Genomic DNA, 17124 nt, shown 5'->3' with positions numbered 1-17124 from the left:
ACTCCTGTTCGATCCAATGTGGGTTCTCTTGTTACAGAGCTCTGTGAGTGTAAACATCTTGAAACAAGGCAGAATAAGAGGTTCTTTCCACTAGTCTCAAGAGAACAACACTTGAGTCAAGTAAATCGTTTACACAAGTTGATTTTAATTGGGAACAAGTTCAATAATCTAACCCTGATGACAGATTTTTCTTCTTGTTTTGAGAAAAAAACAAGATGTCAACCCTACATGCTGTAAATTGTGCACAGTGGAAGTGATCGTCAAATGAACCGTAGGTTGGCTAAGCAGAAAGAAACTAAGCTAAGCAGACCAGACAATTAGAACAGTAGTATTTTCTCCCCAAACTCTCAGGAAGAAAGTTATTTTACTTATTTCCCAAAATGTTCAACTATTGTTTGAAGCACATCTACTTTTGATGATTGTTTTTAACGCAAGTCACTTGATTTTAATGTTTTGAGTACTATTACAGATGTTTCTGGGACAAGTGGAATTCTCTCTCCCTACTGAGCTATTTTGTCCCTTGCTGTAAAAAAAAAAAATGGATTCTAGTCCCACACTTGACATTTGTGCATGGTGGCAGGACTGCAGAGGTTATCTCTAGCCTGTCTGTAAAACAATACTTTGTGCCTGTGTACTCCTGGGGCTCAGTCAAGGAGAGAACCTCCTTCCTGCTGCCCTTGTCCCAAGGCCAGTCAGCTGTGGCTGTGCTCTGTGATTCAGGTAGAGGCCCAACAGGGAGCCTTCTGCAGAGGAGGCCAGCGTGGCGAGGTCTGAGGCTCTGAGATGAGTGAGCCAGGAGGGAAATGGGGGTCATGGGGGTGGGCCTCTGTGCTTTACGAGCACAAGCCCCTGCACGGCCTTGCTTACCTCCGCTCTGCCTGCCTGGTAGATAAATGATGATAGAGCAGAAATATACGGCAGGCTGGCTAATATATGTTAGCCTGTCTGCCAGTATAGTAAAACAGCCTCTCAATGTGTGGTCCCTGACACAACTGTCAACTGAAGAAAAAGCAGAGAGGAGGAGGAGGAGGAAACCTCACAGCTGGAGCCAGTATGAGATGTGTGAGGACGGCGGGGCAGAGGACAGCCACACTTACAAATACGAGTAAGTCAACATTGTTGGACGCTGGACAACTCTAATAAGAACTGAGTTACAAAAATAAACACAGTGGCTGTACAGCACTGTGAATCTCTATCTCATTAGATGATAAGTGGAAACACACATCCTCACTGTGAGCCAAGACTATTTTTCTCATCCACAGATTGAATCATCTGCTGTTAAGCTTAAGCAACACATTCCATTACAGGTGGTCCTCTGAAATGAGAGGTTAGCTTTGCTTTCAACAATGCCAGGGGTAATGACTGATCTAATCACAGGGCACGCTCACGCAAGCCACCTGTTTTGCCAGCTTTGCTCTCACATAAAGCGCAGTGTTGCCAAGTGCTCACAGTCGGGGCGGGTGGCACATGTTGGGGTGGCAGTAATGTGTAACCCAGATCCCTATATAGTCCCAGCTATATCTTGGTCTGATTCTGCTCTCTCATCTGCTGCCAAGAACAAAAAAAAAGTAGCTTGAGCTTGGCCTGGCCGGATCCACTCAATGGGTGCTGCACCTGAGAGCTTTTACAGGGGCCAGATAAGATGCAACCCGTGTTCCTAACCCCCCCCCCCACACACACACACACACACACACACACACACACACACCACCACCACCACCACCAACACCATCCAAAACATTTAGTTTTTTAACGACTCACATTTTCCAGTCGCCTGATCTTCCTTTCCAATTTTTTTTTTGTTTAAAGTTGCAAGCAGCCAGACAACAAATCAGGCAGGCAGCCAGCAGATGTGGCAGGCCCTTGTGTGCAGGACTGCAGCACTTAGAAAGGATGTGCTAGTGAAGAATTTAGTCAGCTCTTCCTCCAACAGAACAGGACTTACTTGTCTCATTAATGGCAAATCACACTAATTCTCTCTGTCATAGCTTGGACATTATAGCCTGGTGTGGCAGCTGCAAGACATGATATTGTCATGGTTGTGTCAGCGGCCTAGCTGCGCTGCACTGCACACAGGCTCAAATTTCTACGATGCACAAAATTAATTTATTATATTGAGGATAACTTTATTGCTTATGTAAGGTCTAGTTCAGGTCAGATACAATAAAGCTAAAGTGTTTCTAATGGGTTTCTGGAAGGCTGGGATGCATAATGCTGCCCTTCACATTCAATAACATGTATTGCGAGCCATGGCTATTATATACCCTGAGGTACCGGCCAGTGGGGTGCAAATAATTTAAAACTGCCTTCCAACAAGTTGATAGTTTTTTCCAAAAGAAAACACCAAGTTTAAAGTCTCCCAAATGTGTTAACTCCCGATGAACTTGTTCTCTTTCTTTTCTGTATTTCTGCAGTTAACCACTCTTAACAGTCTGCTGACTACCCCTCTTCTATAACTACAACTGTTGTTGCTGCTCATTTGCAACATTCTGGTCATTTGTACATAATCTTCAGGTCAATAATTACCATTTCAATATATATGTCTTGGCAATTTTATCAGTAACATCATTGTGCCATGTGTTTACTAACTTGTCAGCGTTCACACCGTTGCATTTCATCTTCCAGTCCTCTCTGCTCTCAGAAACCATGTTGTTTTATATTGCATTTTATTATATCTGTCTGTCTTCCAACAGCCTTCTAAATATAGTCCTGCTTTCCCCCCCAAAAAAAGAGCTGAACGCTAAGTCCTTACTAATTAGAGCCTCATCCTCAGTCTGGGGCTGCCTCCAGTAAGAGCAGGTTTATGGGCTGCATGCAGGGCAGCACTGCCTTCTCTGTTGCAGCGAGCAGGCCCAAACATCAGCCTGAGGCTCTGAGGAACAGAGTTAATACTGGTGGCTGCTGCCTGGCACTACTAATGATGCTAACTGTTTGTCTCTTCCTTAATCTAGTCCAAACAAAGTCTCTTTGCAAGATACTTGCATGAGTGTCCTACTTCAATAAGCATTTAAGGAATGTATTATCCATACATGAATAATGCAAAAACCCATGCATGTCTGAGTGTCTATGTGCACCGCTTCCATCATCCACACCTGTCTACGCTTGGAAAAGGCACAATGTCAGGCTAACCCTAACCCACTGAGTCTTGAGAATGTGAATCAGCTGTGATTTTATTCTGACTGCATGCCTCTCATAGGGTAAATAATAACCGGCATGTTTTTGCGAGGAAGGATCCACGGCGATTTTCCGCATTGGAAGTAATGGAATTTCTGAAAAAGCTATTTCCACCGGTTTATTCAATAATATATGACGCGACGGCATCATCCTGACACCCTACACCTTTCAGTCTCAGGTTTAGCCATTAGCCTAGTCATGAGTGGAAGAGGTGGAGAGACAGGCAAAATGGAGCAACACTGGGGAGGTGGACGCACTGATGAATAATTTAAAGTGAATCTAGTAGTATGAAAGAATTCTCCCTGTCAGTCCTTCAGCTTTGCTCAGTCACTCTCAGTGTGTAGAGCAGTGTGGACTGGAGAGGAGACACGCGTGCACCTCTGTGATACGCTTTAAATAGCCTCCTAACTTCACGTTTCCAGTTGAAGCTTTGCGGCACAACAGGGAGTCTGAGGATGATCCCTTCTTTCTGCTTGCTCCTCTGCTGGCTGGCTCTTCCTCTACAAGGTAAAAGATCATTGTACTTTAGCTTTCCTTAACAACGACGATGTTGAGTTTGAGACAAGTTGAGGCGAGTTCCTCTTTATTACAAACTGCTGCCATTATTATGTCAAATTGCTAAGCGCAGCCAGAGGGAGGGAAGCAAAACTTGATCCATCAAATAGGCCAGAGGCAGATAAACTGAGAGTGCATTTAATTATGCGTTGCTCATCCTCAGGAGCTGACGCAGTCCATTCCCAACGAACTGTGAGGTCTTGCAAAAGTTTTCTGAAGACGCTCACTAATAAACATCTGCCAATACAGAGCTTGTTGGGGCTGTTTTTGTCGTTGCGTGGAAAACAACACAAGAGCTGTTCTCGTCTTACAGTGATAGTAACTGACTCCGGGTGTCTTGTGTTACAGGTCTGGAGATACTCGACCCAGAGGAGGTGGAATATATTCGCTCCAACGCCACAGCGACAGTGAGAGGCTCAGTCACCTTGGACTGTGGTTCCACGATGCCCACCATCTTCATCTGGGGCTTCACCAAACCAGGAACTGATAATAATGTAGCAGTGGCTTACAACTATGGGCAAGGCCCAAAGCTCCAGTCTCAGTCCAGCCGCTTAGGCCACATGCAGGTGCCCGTCAACACCTCTGCTTTAGTCATAGAGGAGCTTCAGAGAGATGCAGAGGGGATGTACACCTGTCAGGCTTTGTATGATACAGACAACGGGGCCAAGATAACTTTCTACTTCACCCGGCTGGATGTGGAAGATGACTGATAATAACTCTCAGTTCACATCAGTCACATCATTTCAGAAGTAATGTCTAATAATGTCTAAGAATAATGTCTACTTTTAAGCTTCATGACCATGGTGTCTATCTTCAAATCTTCCGCTTTAAAATTCGGGTTCATCCAAATTCCACAAAACATATTCTCAAACGTATCTCTAGTGGCATCTAATCATGCAGCCATGGTCTTATTTGCCCAGGATTTGAGATATCTGTCTGCCCCCCAACACAATCCAATGGATGTGAGTGGAATTTCACCAGTGGACATGTACATTACAATTTACACATCAAACATTTGCTTTGATTTGGTGTGAGCAGTGTGCCGGAACCAAGGAGTAATAATAACAACAATGGAGATCACTACAGACGACATTGATGCTGCTATTGAGGCCGTTTCAAATTGATTAAAAGTACCGAACAACACTCTGCTTCGATGTCTGGAAACATTAATTATATGCCACCTCTTCAAACTTTACACAAATCCTCCCGAAATAGAAGCCGGGCCTATATGTGAGAATTACCCCGAGATCTCTGAATCGCTCACTAAATGGCCTCTCTTGCGCGTTTTGGGCTGCTGAATAATAGTTTTGAATTTGATATGACCCCCATGGTCAACAAATTAATTTGACATATATGGCATGTCTTCCCAATATCGGCCTACATAGTAGGCTTGTTCCGTTTTGAACGCACTTCGCTTGACTCATATGACACCGGCACAAAGTATATTGTCATCACAACATATCAGTTCTGATATAACTGAAGCTATTGGAGCATCCAATAGCTTCCATTATTGGAAGTATACGATCCAGCACTGTTGTACCTTGACCTATACAAGCTACTAAAAAACTGAATATGATTTTGACCATTCCCTTTTTAAATCTGTTTCTTGTGCTTTTAGAATATGTTCTTGCGAAACGCAAAATACTTGGGAGTACCGCCTCAATGTGTCTTTAGAAAAAAGGTTCTGATTGCTCTGCACAATCCACAGACCTCACAGTCTGCAATTTCATCAGTAGTACTTTCTATCTAAGAAGTAATCTCTAAAACAACAATCACACTGTGTTCTGTCGATTATGATTTTTAATTATGTAAGCATCGCAACTGGAATTCTACTCACTTCCATTGTATTAGGATGGAGGCAGAAATCTCAGAAACTCAAAACCTGGGCAAATAAACCCCAAACTACCTGCAAAAATACCACAAGAATTAATTGAGAAAATGTTTTTTGTCATTTGGATGAACCGGACTGGACTGTAATACACACTGAAACACTTTGTTCAATGATAGCTATTGTCCCCTGCAGTCTTGGTAGCTATATAAACTTATAAAGCGTGACACCATGTAGACCTGAGGTTGCGGTTTCCATTTCAAATATCTGACCAGTCTTGTGTTGTGCTCCTTATTAAAACCATCTGGACAGCAGGTTTATTAGACAAAACTATTTTCTCTTTGTTTTTCTTGAAATACATTGGTCATTACTGTTTCTGCTATATTGTAATTACCACCCCACTGTGTTGTTTTTCTATCTTTAAGTGCATTAGACTGTGCTCGTTATTTCACTACTGTGCAATGCCACTTTCAGCAAAGTGAGAGGTTGTGAAACCTCCAGAGCTGACTGACACATCTCAACATTTTAAAGCATATTGCTCGAGGCTGCAAACTGTCATTCCAGAATAATTTCTGGGGGGCATTTAAGCTCTTTTGAACCGTCAGATATCTTGACAGAAATCCTTACACATAAAACAAATGTTCTCTTAAATAATTCATCTGTATAAAATCAACACATCATTACTCAGATCTGTGCACAGTTATTCTAGAGTGCTTGATGAATAGAAATTACTACACGGCTGACTTCTTTTTCCGCGAGTGTGTTTCTCTGAATCTCTCCTGACTCGCGAATACCATTAATTTCATTTTGAAAGTTGGCTCAGGTCAACAGGTCCAACCTGCTTGTCAGCAATAGACTCATCATTGAGCCAAAACGGTGCGATTACACATTGAGAAGTCTGTTGACAGGGAGAAAATGGGGGCAGATAAATAGATGCAGCTGGGATAAAGATGAGACAGTTTCCCTGATTATCTCGGACAGGTGCAGTCTGCAAATGTTGCAGTTACACCAGCACGAGTGCGTCATTTTCATGGATCAAGACTTGAGCCTGATAACAAATAAATAGCGGATATGGCGGAAACATATAGATCATTAGTCTTATGCTGCATAATGAGCTCATCACTTGCAGAGATCCGCTGGAATGCCGTTGGAGTTCATCCAACCACAACACGCTTCACTTGAGGTTTGTGACATCTCAAGGATAAAACCGCCCGGGGCTGAATAAAGCAACTTAACAACACACTGCCCGATTCATAGGAATTGCATTCATTCAGGGCGTGCTGGAGAGGGGAGAGAGAGGAAGAATGGTGGGCGGAGGGGAGAGGGACTGGCGTTAACAGGTCGGCTCTGCAGCAAGGGGCAGAAAATTCCAGGGCAGACAATGAGCTTTCTTGTTCCCATGGGCTCCTTAATGAAGGGTTGTAGCTGCGTGGGTAGAGGGTGCAGGGCTGAGGCAGAGTGCCGACTGATAGACGTGGGAGATGGAGGAGCAGCTCATTTAGAGACAACCCTGCCCTTATCTTCTCCTCATCAGCCCAGCCTGCATCTGTCAGCATCCCCTGTCCCTCCCCAGACCATTTCTCTTTCCTTTCCAGCTTCATTTCCTTCCCATTGTTTCGTTCCTTTTTTTTCTTCCTAATGGCAGCAAGAGAATCAGAACGGACTCTCGATTGAGCCGCTGCATGGAAGTAAAATAAAAGAAGAATGGAAACCTAAAGAGACTCTGTACAGAATGGCCAGTTCTTCCCATCATTCTGGGTCGTGAGTCACTTTTAGTTTTGGATCCACAACTCAAAAACAAAATCAAATCAGTGCACAAGTGAAACACTTTACGGTTTCAAGGCTGAGATACTTAGGCAGACTATTCCTGGGAAAGAACTGAGTTTAAGTCAAGTCAAGTGAACGAATGCCGCCAGCTTCCATCGAGGCTAAAAATAACAGCCGGAAGAGGCTATGCCACGCCTCAGCAGCAGGCGAGTAAATCCGGCTGCCAGGAATATCCCGTATACCATCAGGGGGCGGAGAGATGCCAGGCGAGCCAGGGCCTGGGGATTGGCAGCCAACTCTGGCACAAACACAGGCAGACAGGCACCAAGCATGGAAAGCCTGCACCGCAGTCATCCTCAGTGAAGCAGGGCCAGCCCCGTCATCTGCCCGCTGCAAGCCTATCAACTCCAATCAGCCAGCACATCATGGAGATTATTTTAAAACCAATGGAGGGTTTAAGCCTTCAGAAAAATTGGTTTGGCTAAGGCAGGCTGAAACATGAGATTATATTACAACTTGTTTTATGAATGAGTTATCTGCTGTATTTTCACACACCAGGAGCATCACACAGCACAACTTTTTGAGTAATTCTGACGACAGAATTACTCAACTGAACTCAGCCTCCGTCTGTTCCTAATATACCACTGCCCATTTTGTTCTTTACAGCCAGATATTAAAGCTACATCACACAACTTTGCATTTTAGCAGCTCCAACTGGCAATTCAACCTTCCCAGAAATCATGGAATGTAACGTCATTAAACTGGGACAGATGGCCAACCTTCCCAATTTGTGCATACTTAAAGGGCCAGTGCAAACAAATCACAATGTATTTTAGACCCTGCAGATGATCTTTGATTCGTATGTTAGTTTTGAGTTTGGGTGATTTAGCCTTTTGTCATTCCATAAACAATTTCCCTTAATTACTGCAACTTCTTTGTCGATACAACGAAATGACGCAATCTGCATTGTCAGGGTTAAGTGAAAAAACATGGTTGCCACATGAATGCCACATTGATGAGAAAAGATAAAGTTTTCTCTGGATGGAGCATTTGCTGCTTGTTTGCGTTTCGATTTAGTCTTTTTTCCTGTGGTTGGAGATTTGTACCCGATACCAGAATCTCACCTGGTCAGATAAACTTCACCTGTCACCACAAAATTAAAAAGGATGCGAAAATATTCTGTTACTGGCAGCAGAGCAGTTTTAACATACTAAGATCTGCGTGAGAGGGCTGCTCACACTTTGCAATTCTGTTTTAATGCAACTTCCCCACTCTCTAACAGATTGGGGCCAGTAGGTCAACAGTGCTCACGAAGCAACAGTGCATTTTGCGTTAAGTGATGAGCTATCAAGTATTCACTGAAGCAAAGAGCAGCAGCCCTTAATCTGAACAGTGAAGGGAGTGTTCACCCCATTCAGGGGTCACTGCAGTGGAACAGCCCATCAGAGAGCCACTTCAAAGGCCTGCCAGAAATATCGATGGGTTTGGACTGAGGCCGGGAATTTCACTACAGCAAACATTCATTGGGCGCCGCACATGAAGGAGGGGAGGGAAAGACATTGAAAACAGTTTGTCGTTTACTCTTCCATATCTTCTCTTTATATTATTACAAAACTTTACACAGACAATTGCTAATCTCCACACTTGAGCGGAACACAGAGGGACAAAACAACAAAAAATAAAAAGTATTTCTCATCCAAAAGGCATAAATAATATAAAAGACAAACTTCTTTTACTTTAAAACAGATACATTCATATGAAATAATATTTCACTACTACAAAAAATAAATAAGTCGTCGCAAGAGTTTTTGATCTTATGAGAGTCTTCCACCCAGTGGGATATCGTTTCTGTCTTTGAGCAACTTTTCCTTTGCTCTTTGTGTTTCCCTCCATCTGGCCTTGCTCTCAGTCTCTTGTAGTCGCTCTCTTTCCACACTTTGTTCATCTCAGCTCAGTCCATAGAACGTTCAGTGTCCCTGTCACTGTAACATGCAGTGTCTCTGACTCGCCCATCGCTGGTCCTCTTCCTCTGTGACGGTCTCATCACTGTCTCTCGTCCAGTCTTCTCTGTGTGGTTTCTCTAAGCCCTCCACGCTGCAGGAGAGTGTGTTTGTGTGTGGCCTGTGTTCAGACCTCCTGTGGGCAGGGCTGGATCAGCTCGCCTGCCAGGCTGCTGCTGGAGATCCACCCAGGCTTTTCGTCACAGTCCAAGTCTGGCAGGCCAAGACTCTCCCAGCACACCACAGGCCCCTCCATGTCCATGCACTCCAGCTCCTCCTCAGCTGCAGAGAGAGAGAGAGAGAGTCTTTGGTTTCTACTTCATATTAAAAAAGACAAGAACAGATTCTGGAGAGGCCCACAGTGTAATTTGTGGTGATGCTGCATAGTTTGTCTGCATACAACATGAGGATTGGTAATGACACAAAAACTTATGAGTAAAGCATGAAGAAGAACAACTGTCGATTTTATTAAAGTTTTGAACCATGAGTGTTTTTAGCTGTAGTGTAAACTAAAAAAACAACAACAAAAAACGTAACTTTATTAGAATCGTCATACGTGACCTTTGTCCTCTGCTTTGAAACCCATCATGAGCATTTAGGTGCAGTGGGTTGCTACAGAGCACCCAGAGACACCCCATGTGTCTTAAAACAACAGTACTGTAGAAATGAAACTACAGCCTGGAGCAGATTAGTTTAGTTTAGCACAGAGACTGGAAGCAGGGGAAAAATGCTAGCCTGGTACTTTCCAAAGATTTAAGCCTTTTAATATCACAAATTAACATGTCACACAGTTTTCAGGGGTATGTGCCAGATATTTTCATGGCCAGGATAAGGGACTTCCAGGAGTCAACAAGACGAGACTTTTCCAGCCTTAATGGAAAGCTAACCCCTGCTGGCTGTAGCATTAGATTTACCAAATGAACGTAATAGAAATATCAGACTAGTCCTTTAACTAAGCTTAAAGTTACAATAAGCTATGGGTTTGATGAAAAGTACAGTTCTACAGGTTACTGTAAAAGCCATTAGTCACTCTGATCATAATTTTCTTATTTTGCGTTATTTTGCTATGTTATGTTTATCATGAAATACTCCACTGGCCACCATTAAGAGACACTGCTACCATCCAAACACTAAATAGTGTTCTTGCAATTAAAATGTAATGAAATTTAAGTACTACTTAAGTATTACTATAACCCTTTTATTCTGTGATCATATTCCTTTATTATACTAAATAGTATTACTGCTGACAATAAGAAAATTATTTTAAAGTTATTTGCACCAAGTTGGTCTAGTTTTTGTATTATTCCATAGCCTAATGATGCAATTAATTGGTGTTTTGATTCAAAGATTATCCAAAAAGTACCTGAAATTATAGAAATAAACAGAGTTCTCTGTATCTGTAGTGAGAAAACACCAGAAGGAGAGAATAGGAAGAAAAAGACAAAAGTGCCGGAGGAGGAAAAAAGACAAAATACAAGGAAAGATTTTGTGGGCATTTGGTATAAAAATGTGTCTCACCAGTATTGTCTGCTATACAGTTTTCATTGTTCCCGACCAGACAGCAGGAATGCTGTGAGGGCGAGGACTCCCTGTGCTCGTCTGGCTGGCACCCTGCGTCCGCTCCTTGGTCACCAGAGTGCATGATGTGGCTATCGGGGCCGTGGCACTGCGACGAAACCTGGCCCAGAGGCACCATCTCCAGACCGTCCTGCTGGCATGGTGCCACACGATGCATTACAGGCAGAGTGCCGCTGGAGAAATTGCCATTGGTCTTGTTGTAACATCTGCTCAGAGACGGAGAGAGATGGAAAGAAAAGTGGGACATGTGTTTATAACGGTGCCCGTGCATTGCTGAGTGCTCACCCACTGACAACTCTCAGCTTATTTTGCTTTACACACACCGCTCTGGTTCGTCCTCTCTGCAGATATCTGTGGATTTTCCGCCAGACACAGAAACCCCTTGCGTGTACAAAACGATGACAGCTCTTAACACAACAAGAGCACTGTCGCACAGCTGCAAAATAAAGTGTTTTCAACAGTCCAACCGGAGATTAAAGGTCCAGTCTCACTGCCTCTAAATAACTGGGACACATTGTGGTTTTGCCCTCCGGTGAAGTTCGCGAGCCCAGAGAGTTGCACGCAGCCAGCTTCACCATGTTTCACTGAACTCAGCTTCCCTCTATCGGCACATGATTGGATTGTGACCACACCCCCTCTTTTCCCAGCAGCCGGAGGTAAATAAACACAGGGCTCATTAGGTCTGCTGGCTGGGTGCACACAGGGTAAACTGTGATGGTGGGGACCCTTAAGTACATAAACAGGACAAGCAGGAGGGGAAATGTGTGTGTGTGTGTGTGTGTGTGTGTGTGTGTGTGTGTGTGTGTGTGTGTGTGTGTGTGTGTGTGTGTGTGTTAGCGCTCTTTTACTTGGCGGCATTTTATGAAATACGAGTGCTGTGCAGTTCCTTGCAATATCCACACAATATCCACAAGGCTCATCTTTTTAATTTTTTTTCAAGGTGCTCTTGTGACAAACAGCTATGAAAGTTTTAATAAAAACAATAAAAAAAAATTGAGCTCTGGATTATATAAGTAAAAAAAGACAAATGATTTAACTTCAGAATGTCCTTGGGCTGTCTTGCCAATTTTCCACAAATCCCATTCCGGATTTTCGTATTATTGATTTCTTTTCTGATTAATAAACACCAATAAATTCCCAGATTTCTTGAAAAAATAAAACCCAGAAATGAATTGCCCCAGATATCCACACAGAGCAAAACATATCACACAATACTAAATTAAATTCTCTTACCTATTGTTGTTGCAGAGGTTTTGACAGCTCATACAATCAGACGACTCTGTTTGGGGAAGAGCTGTGTACATGCCTCCACCCTGACGAGAGAGCACAAACACCACATTTAGCCAAACCAAACTGCATCTGCTGCTGTAAAATACCGGGTCATTTAAAACTTGAATGTCATGGATATGAATAAGGCATCCAGTCTCTAGGTCTGGAGTACTTTGTGGTGCAGCACTCACATTATGGTGGTGGTGGGGGTGCGAGTGCTCGCATTCGTGGGTGCTGTGGGGCAGGGTGCCATCATGGCCGTGTGGGTGGCCGTGTGGGTGGCCGGGTGAGAACAGGCTGCCGGAGCCGTTGAGCAACGCCAAGCCGTTGGGGAGTTTGTGATGGAGGTGATGGCACCCTTGGGGTAACATGGGACCACTGTGCCCATAGCCACCATGGACGCCCCCATTGATGCGGCTGGAGCCAGGAAGAGTGGTGTACTCGAGGACATGGCCATTCATCTCTGCTCGCTGGTACAGGTAGTCGGGAGGGTCATACTCTACAGAAGAGCGACGGAGAGAGAGGGGATGGAGAGGCAGAACGATTAGGATAGGGGCAGAGACCAGTATGACAAAAATAATGAATCACAACAAGATAATAATAATTTGTTAATAATTGTTACTTACAGAAATAGGCAAATATTGCTGACAGTGGTCCTATGAATGAGCTGTTTACTTTCCTTGTTTTATTACACACACACACATTTCAAATCTTTTGGATAGTAAATAAATGTTCCGGTAATTTCACTGCCTTCTCACGCAGAAAGTGAGCACCTGTGATTCAATCTGGGCAATCTGGTCTGTTAAAGAATCCATCCAACAATGGCAAACACTTTTGCCAGCAATGTGGGATCCATATATGTACTATGAAGCACACGCTGTCTTGGGGCCAACTATCTTTAAATATGAGACACTTAAAATGGAGTTAACCCTTTGTATGGGCACTAGTGCAGCAAACTCATTTTAGCTACAAGAAAACTGAACAAAACTCACACTATGTGATGGATGGTTTTGGAACACATCCAAAATCCCACACCGTAAGCAGGAACTATACTTCTTTTATGCAAGCTTTGTCTGTACACTCACTGTGCATGTTGTTCTGTTGACGATTCCTCCACAGACACATGGCAATGAAAGCCAGCAGGATGAGCACCATCACTCCCAAAACGCAGCCCACAATCAGGTACAGGAGACCTCCAGGTGGGCTTGGGGGCTCCTGCGGGTGAGGGTAAGGTGGGGTGATGGGGTGCTGGCTGGGCGACCCCGGGGACTGACGTGCTGCAGCAGAGAGGGAGGAGGGGTCATGAGGAACAGCTTTTTTTACCCGATAGCAACCAAGCAAAATAACAGTACCGAACTATAGAATGCAAACCATTGTTGATGCTCTCGTAAAAAAGTACATTTATGTTGTGTAATTATGCCCATTGTACCCGTCATTAAAGTTATAACCTTTGCAGAAACATGCCTGGACTTCTGATTAAGTGGAGGTTTGGTTGATGCACAAGCCCTTATTGTGCAGTACAGCTAGTATTTACTTACCTTTGGTCTCACAGATCATGACGTTGCTGTATTCGCTCTCTCCCCCATCATTAAAGCACTGCATCTTGATATCGTAGGAGGTCTCCGGCTGGAGATGTCCAATCATGTGCCAGTGTTTTACACCTGAGAAGGCGGAAGAGAGGGAGATGGAAAAAAAATGAGGGGGACAAAGGTGAGAAATCACTTCCTCCATGAGCCAGCGGTGACTTGCATTGCTCCAAATCCCTCCTCCTCTTCATGTCTCACACCTCAGGTCATGTTCTTTCATGCTCGCTCTGTCATTCACCCCCCTCTCTCTCTCTTTGCTTCAGCCTCCTGTCAGTCCCACCAGGGCCCAGACAGTTGCTTTACTCTAGATGAGCTCCATATATGGCAGCGTCATGTTTGTCCTGGCTTGCCTCCAGTATTCCAACTCTACAAACTTACACTTACACACACACACTTACACTTACACACACACACACTTACACACACACACACTTACACTTACACTTACACACACACACACACACACACACACTTACACACACACACACTTTTCATGCTTTGGAATCACAGATGAGACGCCAATCACCAACATGGAAATGCTACATTTCAAACAAATGAGGCAGAAATAAGGTGCTGTTCTTGCTGTGTTTGGTTTAATATGAAGTATTATAAATCACTGCACCTCGGCTTACTCCGCCCCAAGGTAGATTTTAACTGCCGCAAGTAGGAACAATAAAAGAAGTAAGCTGCTGCTGAAGCTAAATCCACTTTGTGCTGTAAATCAGACTCAATACAGACGTTTAATACACAAATAACACACAGGTTTTTGCTCAGTAACAGATTTCACTTTATCATTGTTTAACAGGACACAGAAAGATTATCCGAGAGGAAAGTGACTACTGCAGGCATGTAAAGCGAGGTACTGAACCTCAGCACCTTTTGTGGGCCGAGCAAAATGTGACAGAAGTACTGAGAATTAAACTGCTGGGTAGGGGTCAGATAAAAGTTGGCATTGAGTGGTTTGTCAGATTATTAGTTTGGTCTTGTTTAGACAAAGTTCTTGAACAAAAAAGGGAGTTATGTAGATAAATGTATTTATATTCCTCAAAGTATGGTATCCAAGTAAGAATTGTGTAAGTACTGAAAGTATCATATCAAAAGGTGATACTACTGATACTACTAAAAAAATAAGCACCGAATTAGTGATTTGCAGGTAAAAACACATCTGGACATGGGCTGATGAAAAGAATGGTGCGGTGAGTGCTTTGTGTCTGCCAGAGTGTCTTTTTTGTTATGCTGGAGTTGCCAAAGTTAAATGACAGGTGCGGGTAAGGAGCACGGAGATGCAGAAGGGCTCGCTTTAAGAGAAGCCTGATCCCAGCAGCCATAGCTGCCCTAAACAGCAGGCCCCGCAGAATGGACCCGAGTGTGTACTGTTGTCATTCTGTGCTGTCGTTATTGTGCTGTTATATGTATTGCTGTCTGACATGTACAGTGCTGTGGAGACGAGTTTCCCCTTGGAGACAATAAAATCTATAATCTAAATGTTAAATCTTACAAAGTGGCTTTGACAGTGTGGCTTGCTGAAAAGTTTGTAGATGGCATTAGATGTACATATCTAAATAATTATATAGAATGTAGAAGCAGGTCATAACTACACATGAAAATACATTGAATTCCTGTGGTAAACAGTAGTGGTGTAACGAACCAATATTGATCTGTGATCCGTACGGATATCCCCTCGCGCTTCAGCACGCATATGAACCGCTGATTAATTACACAGTTTAACGTTAACCATCGCAGTGTGAAGTTAAGTTTTACTGCAATTGTTATCCACCAACATTCAGATTTTACCAAGAAAAACCCCACTATAGATGACTATAGCAAAGTAAAAAGATAACATTTAGAATTGTTGATGGTTTACACCGACTTTGAAATGAGAGCAGTTGAAATGATTTTTGGGACGGATGGAGCCTTGTAGACCAGCTACTATAATCAAACAACAAAGGGATCTGTATCTGCTGATATGGACCATTAATGATCAATTAGCAATTAGTTTTGGCGACAAAAAAAAGTGATCAGGGATCTTTAAAAGTTATATTTTGTGCTGATCCGATCCGAACCGTGAATTTTTTGATCCGTTGCACCACGAGTAAACAGTAACATGTGACCTAGACATTGTAAAAAACGTCACTTTTTTTGACTGGATTTAGAACATTTTAGACTTAATGTATTGACGTCTTTTGACATTTACCAAATCACCAAAAGCCTTGCCCTACACAAATGTCCCTGACAGTGAGGACGTTGTGGAAAACTAGACTTAAGGTACACATGAGAGGAGAGTTGGGCGGAGTGAAAGGATGTCCCTCCTTCCTTTCCTGTACCAGGCTCCACTGTTAGCATTCCACCCAGCAACCTGAGCCCCTCTTCTCTGGCTGGGCTCATATTTCAGCTCTGGCAACCATTTATTAAAAACAGATTTTAGAAAGCCCTGCTGCCCAGGGACAGCACTCTCTATAAATCAAACAGCAGAAATGCCCCTCTTCACTACACCCCGCTCTTGACAGTGAGTATCCATTACCCGCCCAACTCCCAGTTTATCTGCAGAGCGTGAGCTCAACATCCGGGACAGGACAGGGCTGTCGACAAACAATCTACACCAGCTACACACTCAAATCTGCAGTCAAAATGCAGACATGCAAACATTAAAATGTGCATTTCCACTCACCTTCCACCATATCTCTTTTATAGTCGCTGTCATTGTCACTGTCCGTGGGCCGGTAGTAAATGTAGAAGCCTTGGATTGGAGTGTTGTTGTTACTCGAGGGGCTATACTGGATGGGGATGGAAAAAAAGATTACGTTAGACTGCAGCAATCTGGTGGGCAATTATTATACAACGAGAGGACATTTTCCGGCAGCTAATGGCGGGGCTTGTTATCAGCAGATGTACAGGACTGCAAGCAAGATTGTGATTGCACTTTCTGTCTAAAGTTCAGGAAATAATGAGACCGTCTGAGGTTAAGTACATGTGGGGAAATATCTGCAGCCCAAACTGCGGTGAGGAGGAGAAACAGATTTTTAGAGAGTGGAATCACAGCGTAGACGGACAGAGCCTCTTAATCTCTGTTAGAGCAGAGCTCTAATCAGCACAGCCGCTCAATTAAAGGTCTGATTGAGAACCACCAGCAGCTCAAACACAGGTGAGCCAGCTGGAAAAGATACTACACTAAAGGACATTAATAGGGTCCACCAAGGCAAGATACACGCGTCATCAGGTAGGTTTTAAATAAAACAACAGCTTATCCGCTCTTCACCAACAACCACTTTACTGCATCCAAAACTACAACATTTTCCCCCCCGGATATCATCAAGTAACTTGGGGAGTACAATTTAATGTACATATCACGGATAGGAATTATGACCCA

The 17124-nt window shown here is 43.5% G+C and overlaps 1 protein-coding gene across 1 annotated transcript in view; it reads right to left on the bottom strand.

The window, feature by feature from the left end:
- Positions 1-8879: 8879 nt before the first annotated feature.
- Positions 8880-17124, bottom strand: part of cdon (cell adhesion associated, oncogene regulated) — a 34143-nt gene continuing 25898 nt past the window's right edge. The window contains exons 13-19 of the mRNA XM_068713902.1: positions 16426-16531; positions 13710-13832; positions 13257-13448; positions 12363-12670; positions 12136-12215; positions 10843-11108; positions 8880-9606 (exon numbers count right to left, since the gene is read on the bottom strand). Of these exons, the coding sequence (XP_068570003.1) occupies positions 9452-9606; positions 10843-11108; positions 12136-12215; positions 12363-12670; positions 13257-13448; positions 13710-13832; positions 16426-16531 (1230 nt within the window). The 3' untranslated portion in view covers positions 8880-9451. The remainder of the gene's footprint in view (positions 9607-10842; positions 11109-12135; positions 12216-12362; positions 12671-13256; positions 13449-13709; positions 13833-16425; positions 16532-17124) is intronic.

Source organism: Cebidichthys violaceus, unplaced genomic scaffold (genome assembly GCF_023349555.1).
Source record: "Cebidichthys violaceus isolate CVI_PGR_0920_01 unplaced genomic scaffold, fCebVio1.0.p SCAF_1, whole genome shotgun sequence".
In the NCBI taxonomy this organism is placed as follows: Eukaryota; Metazoa; Chordata; class Actinopteri; order Perciformes; family Stichaeidae; genus Cebidichthys; species Cebidichthys violaceus.
Note: the sequence above shows the minus strand (reverse complement) of the source record. Positions and strands in the feature narration are given on the sequence as shown.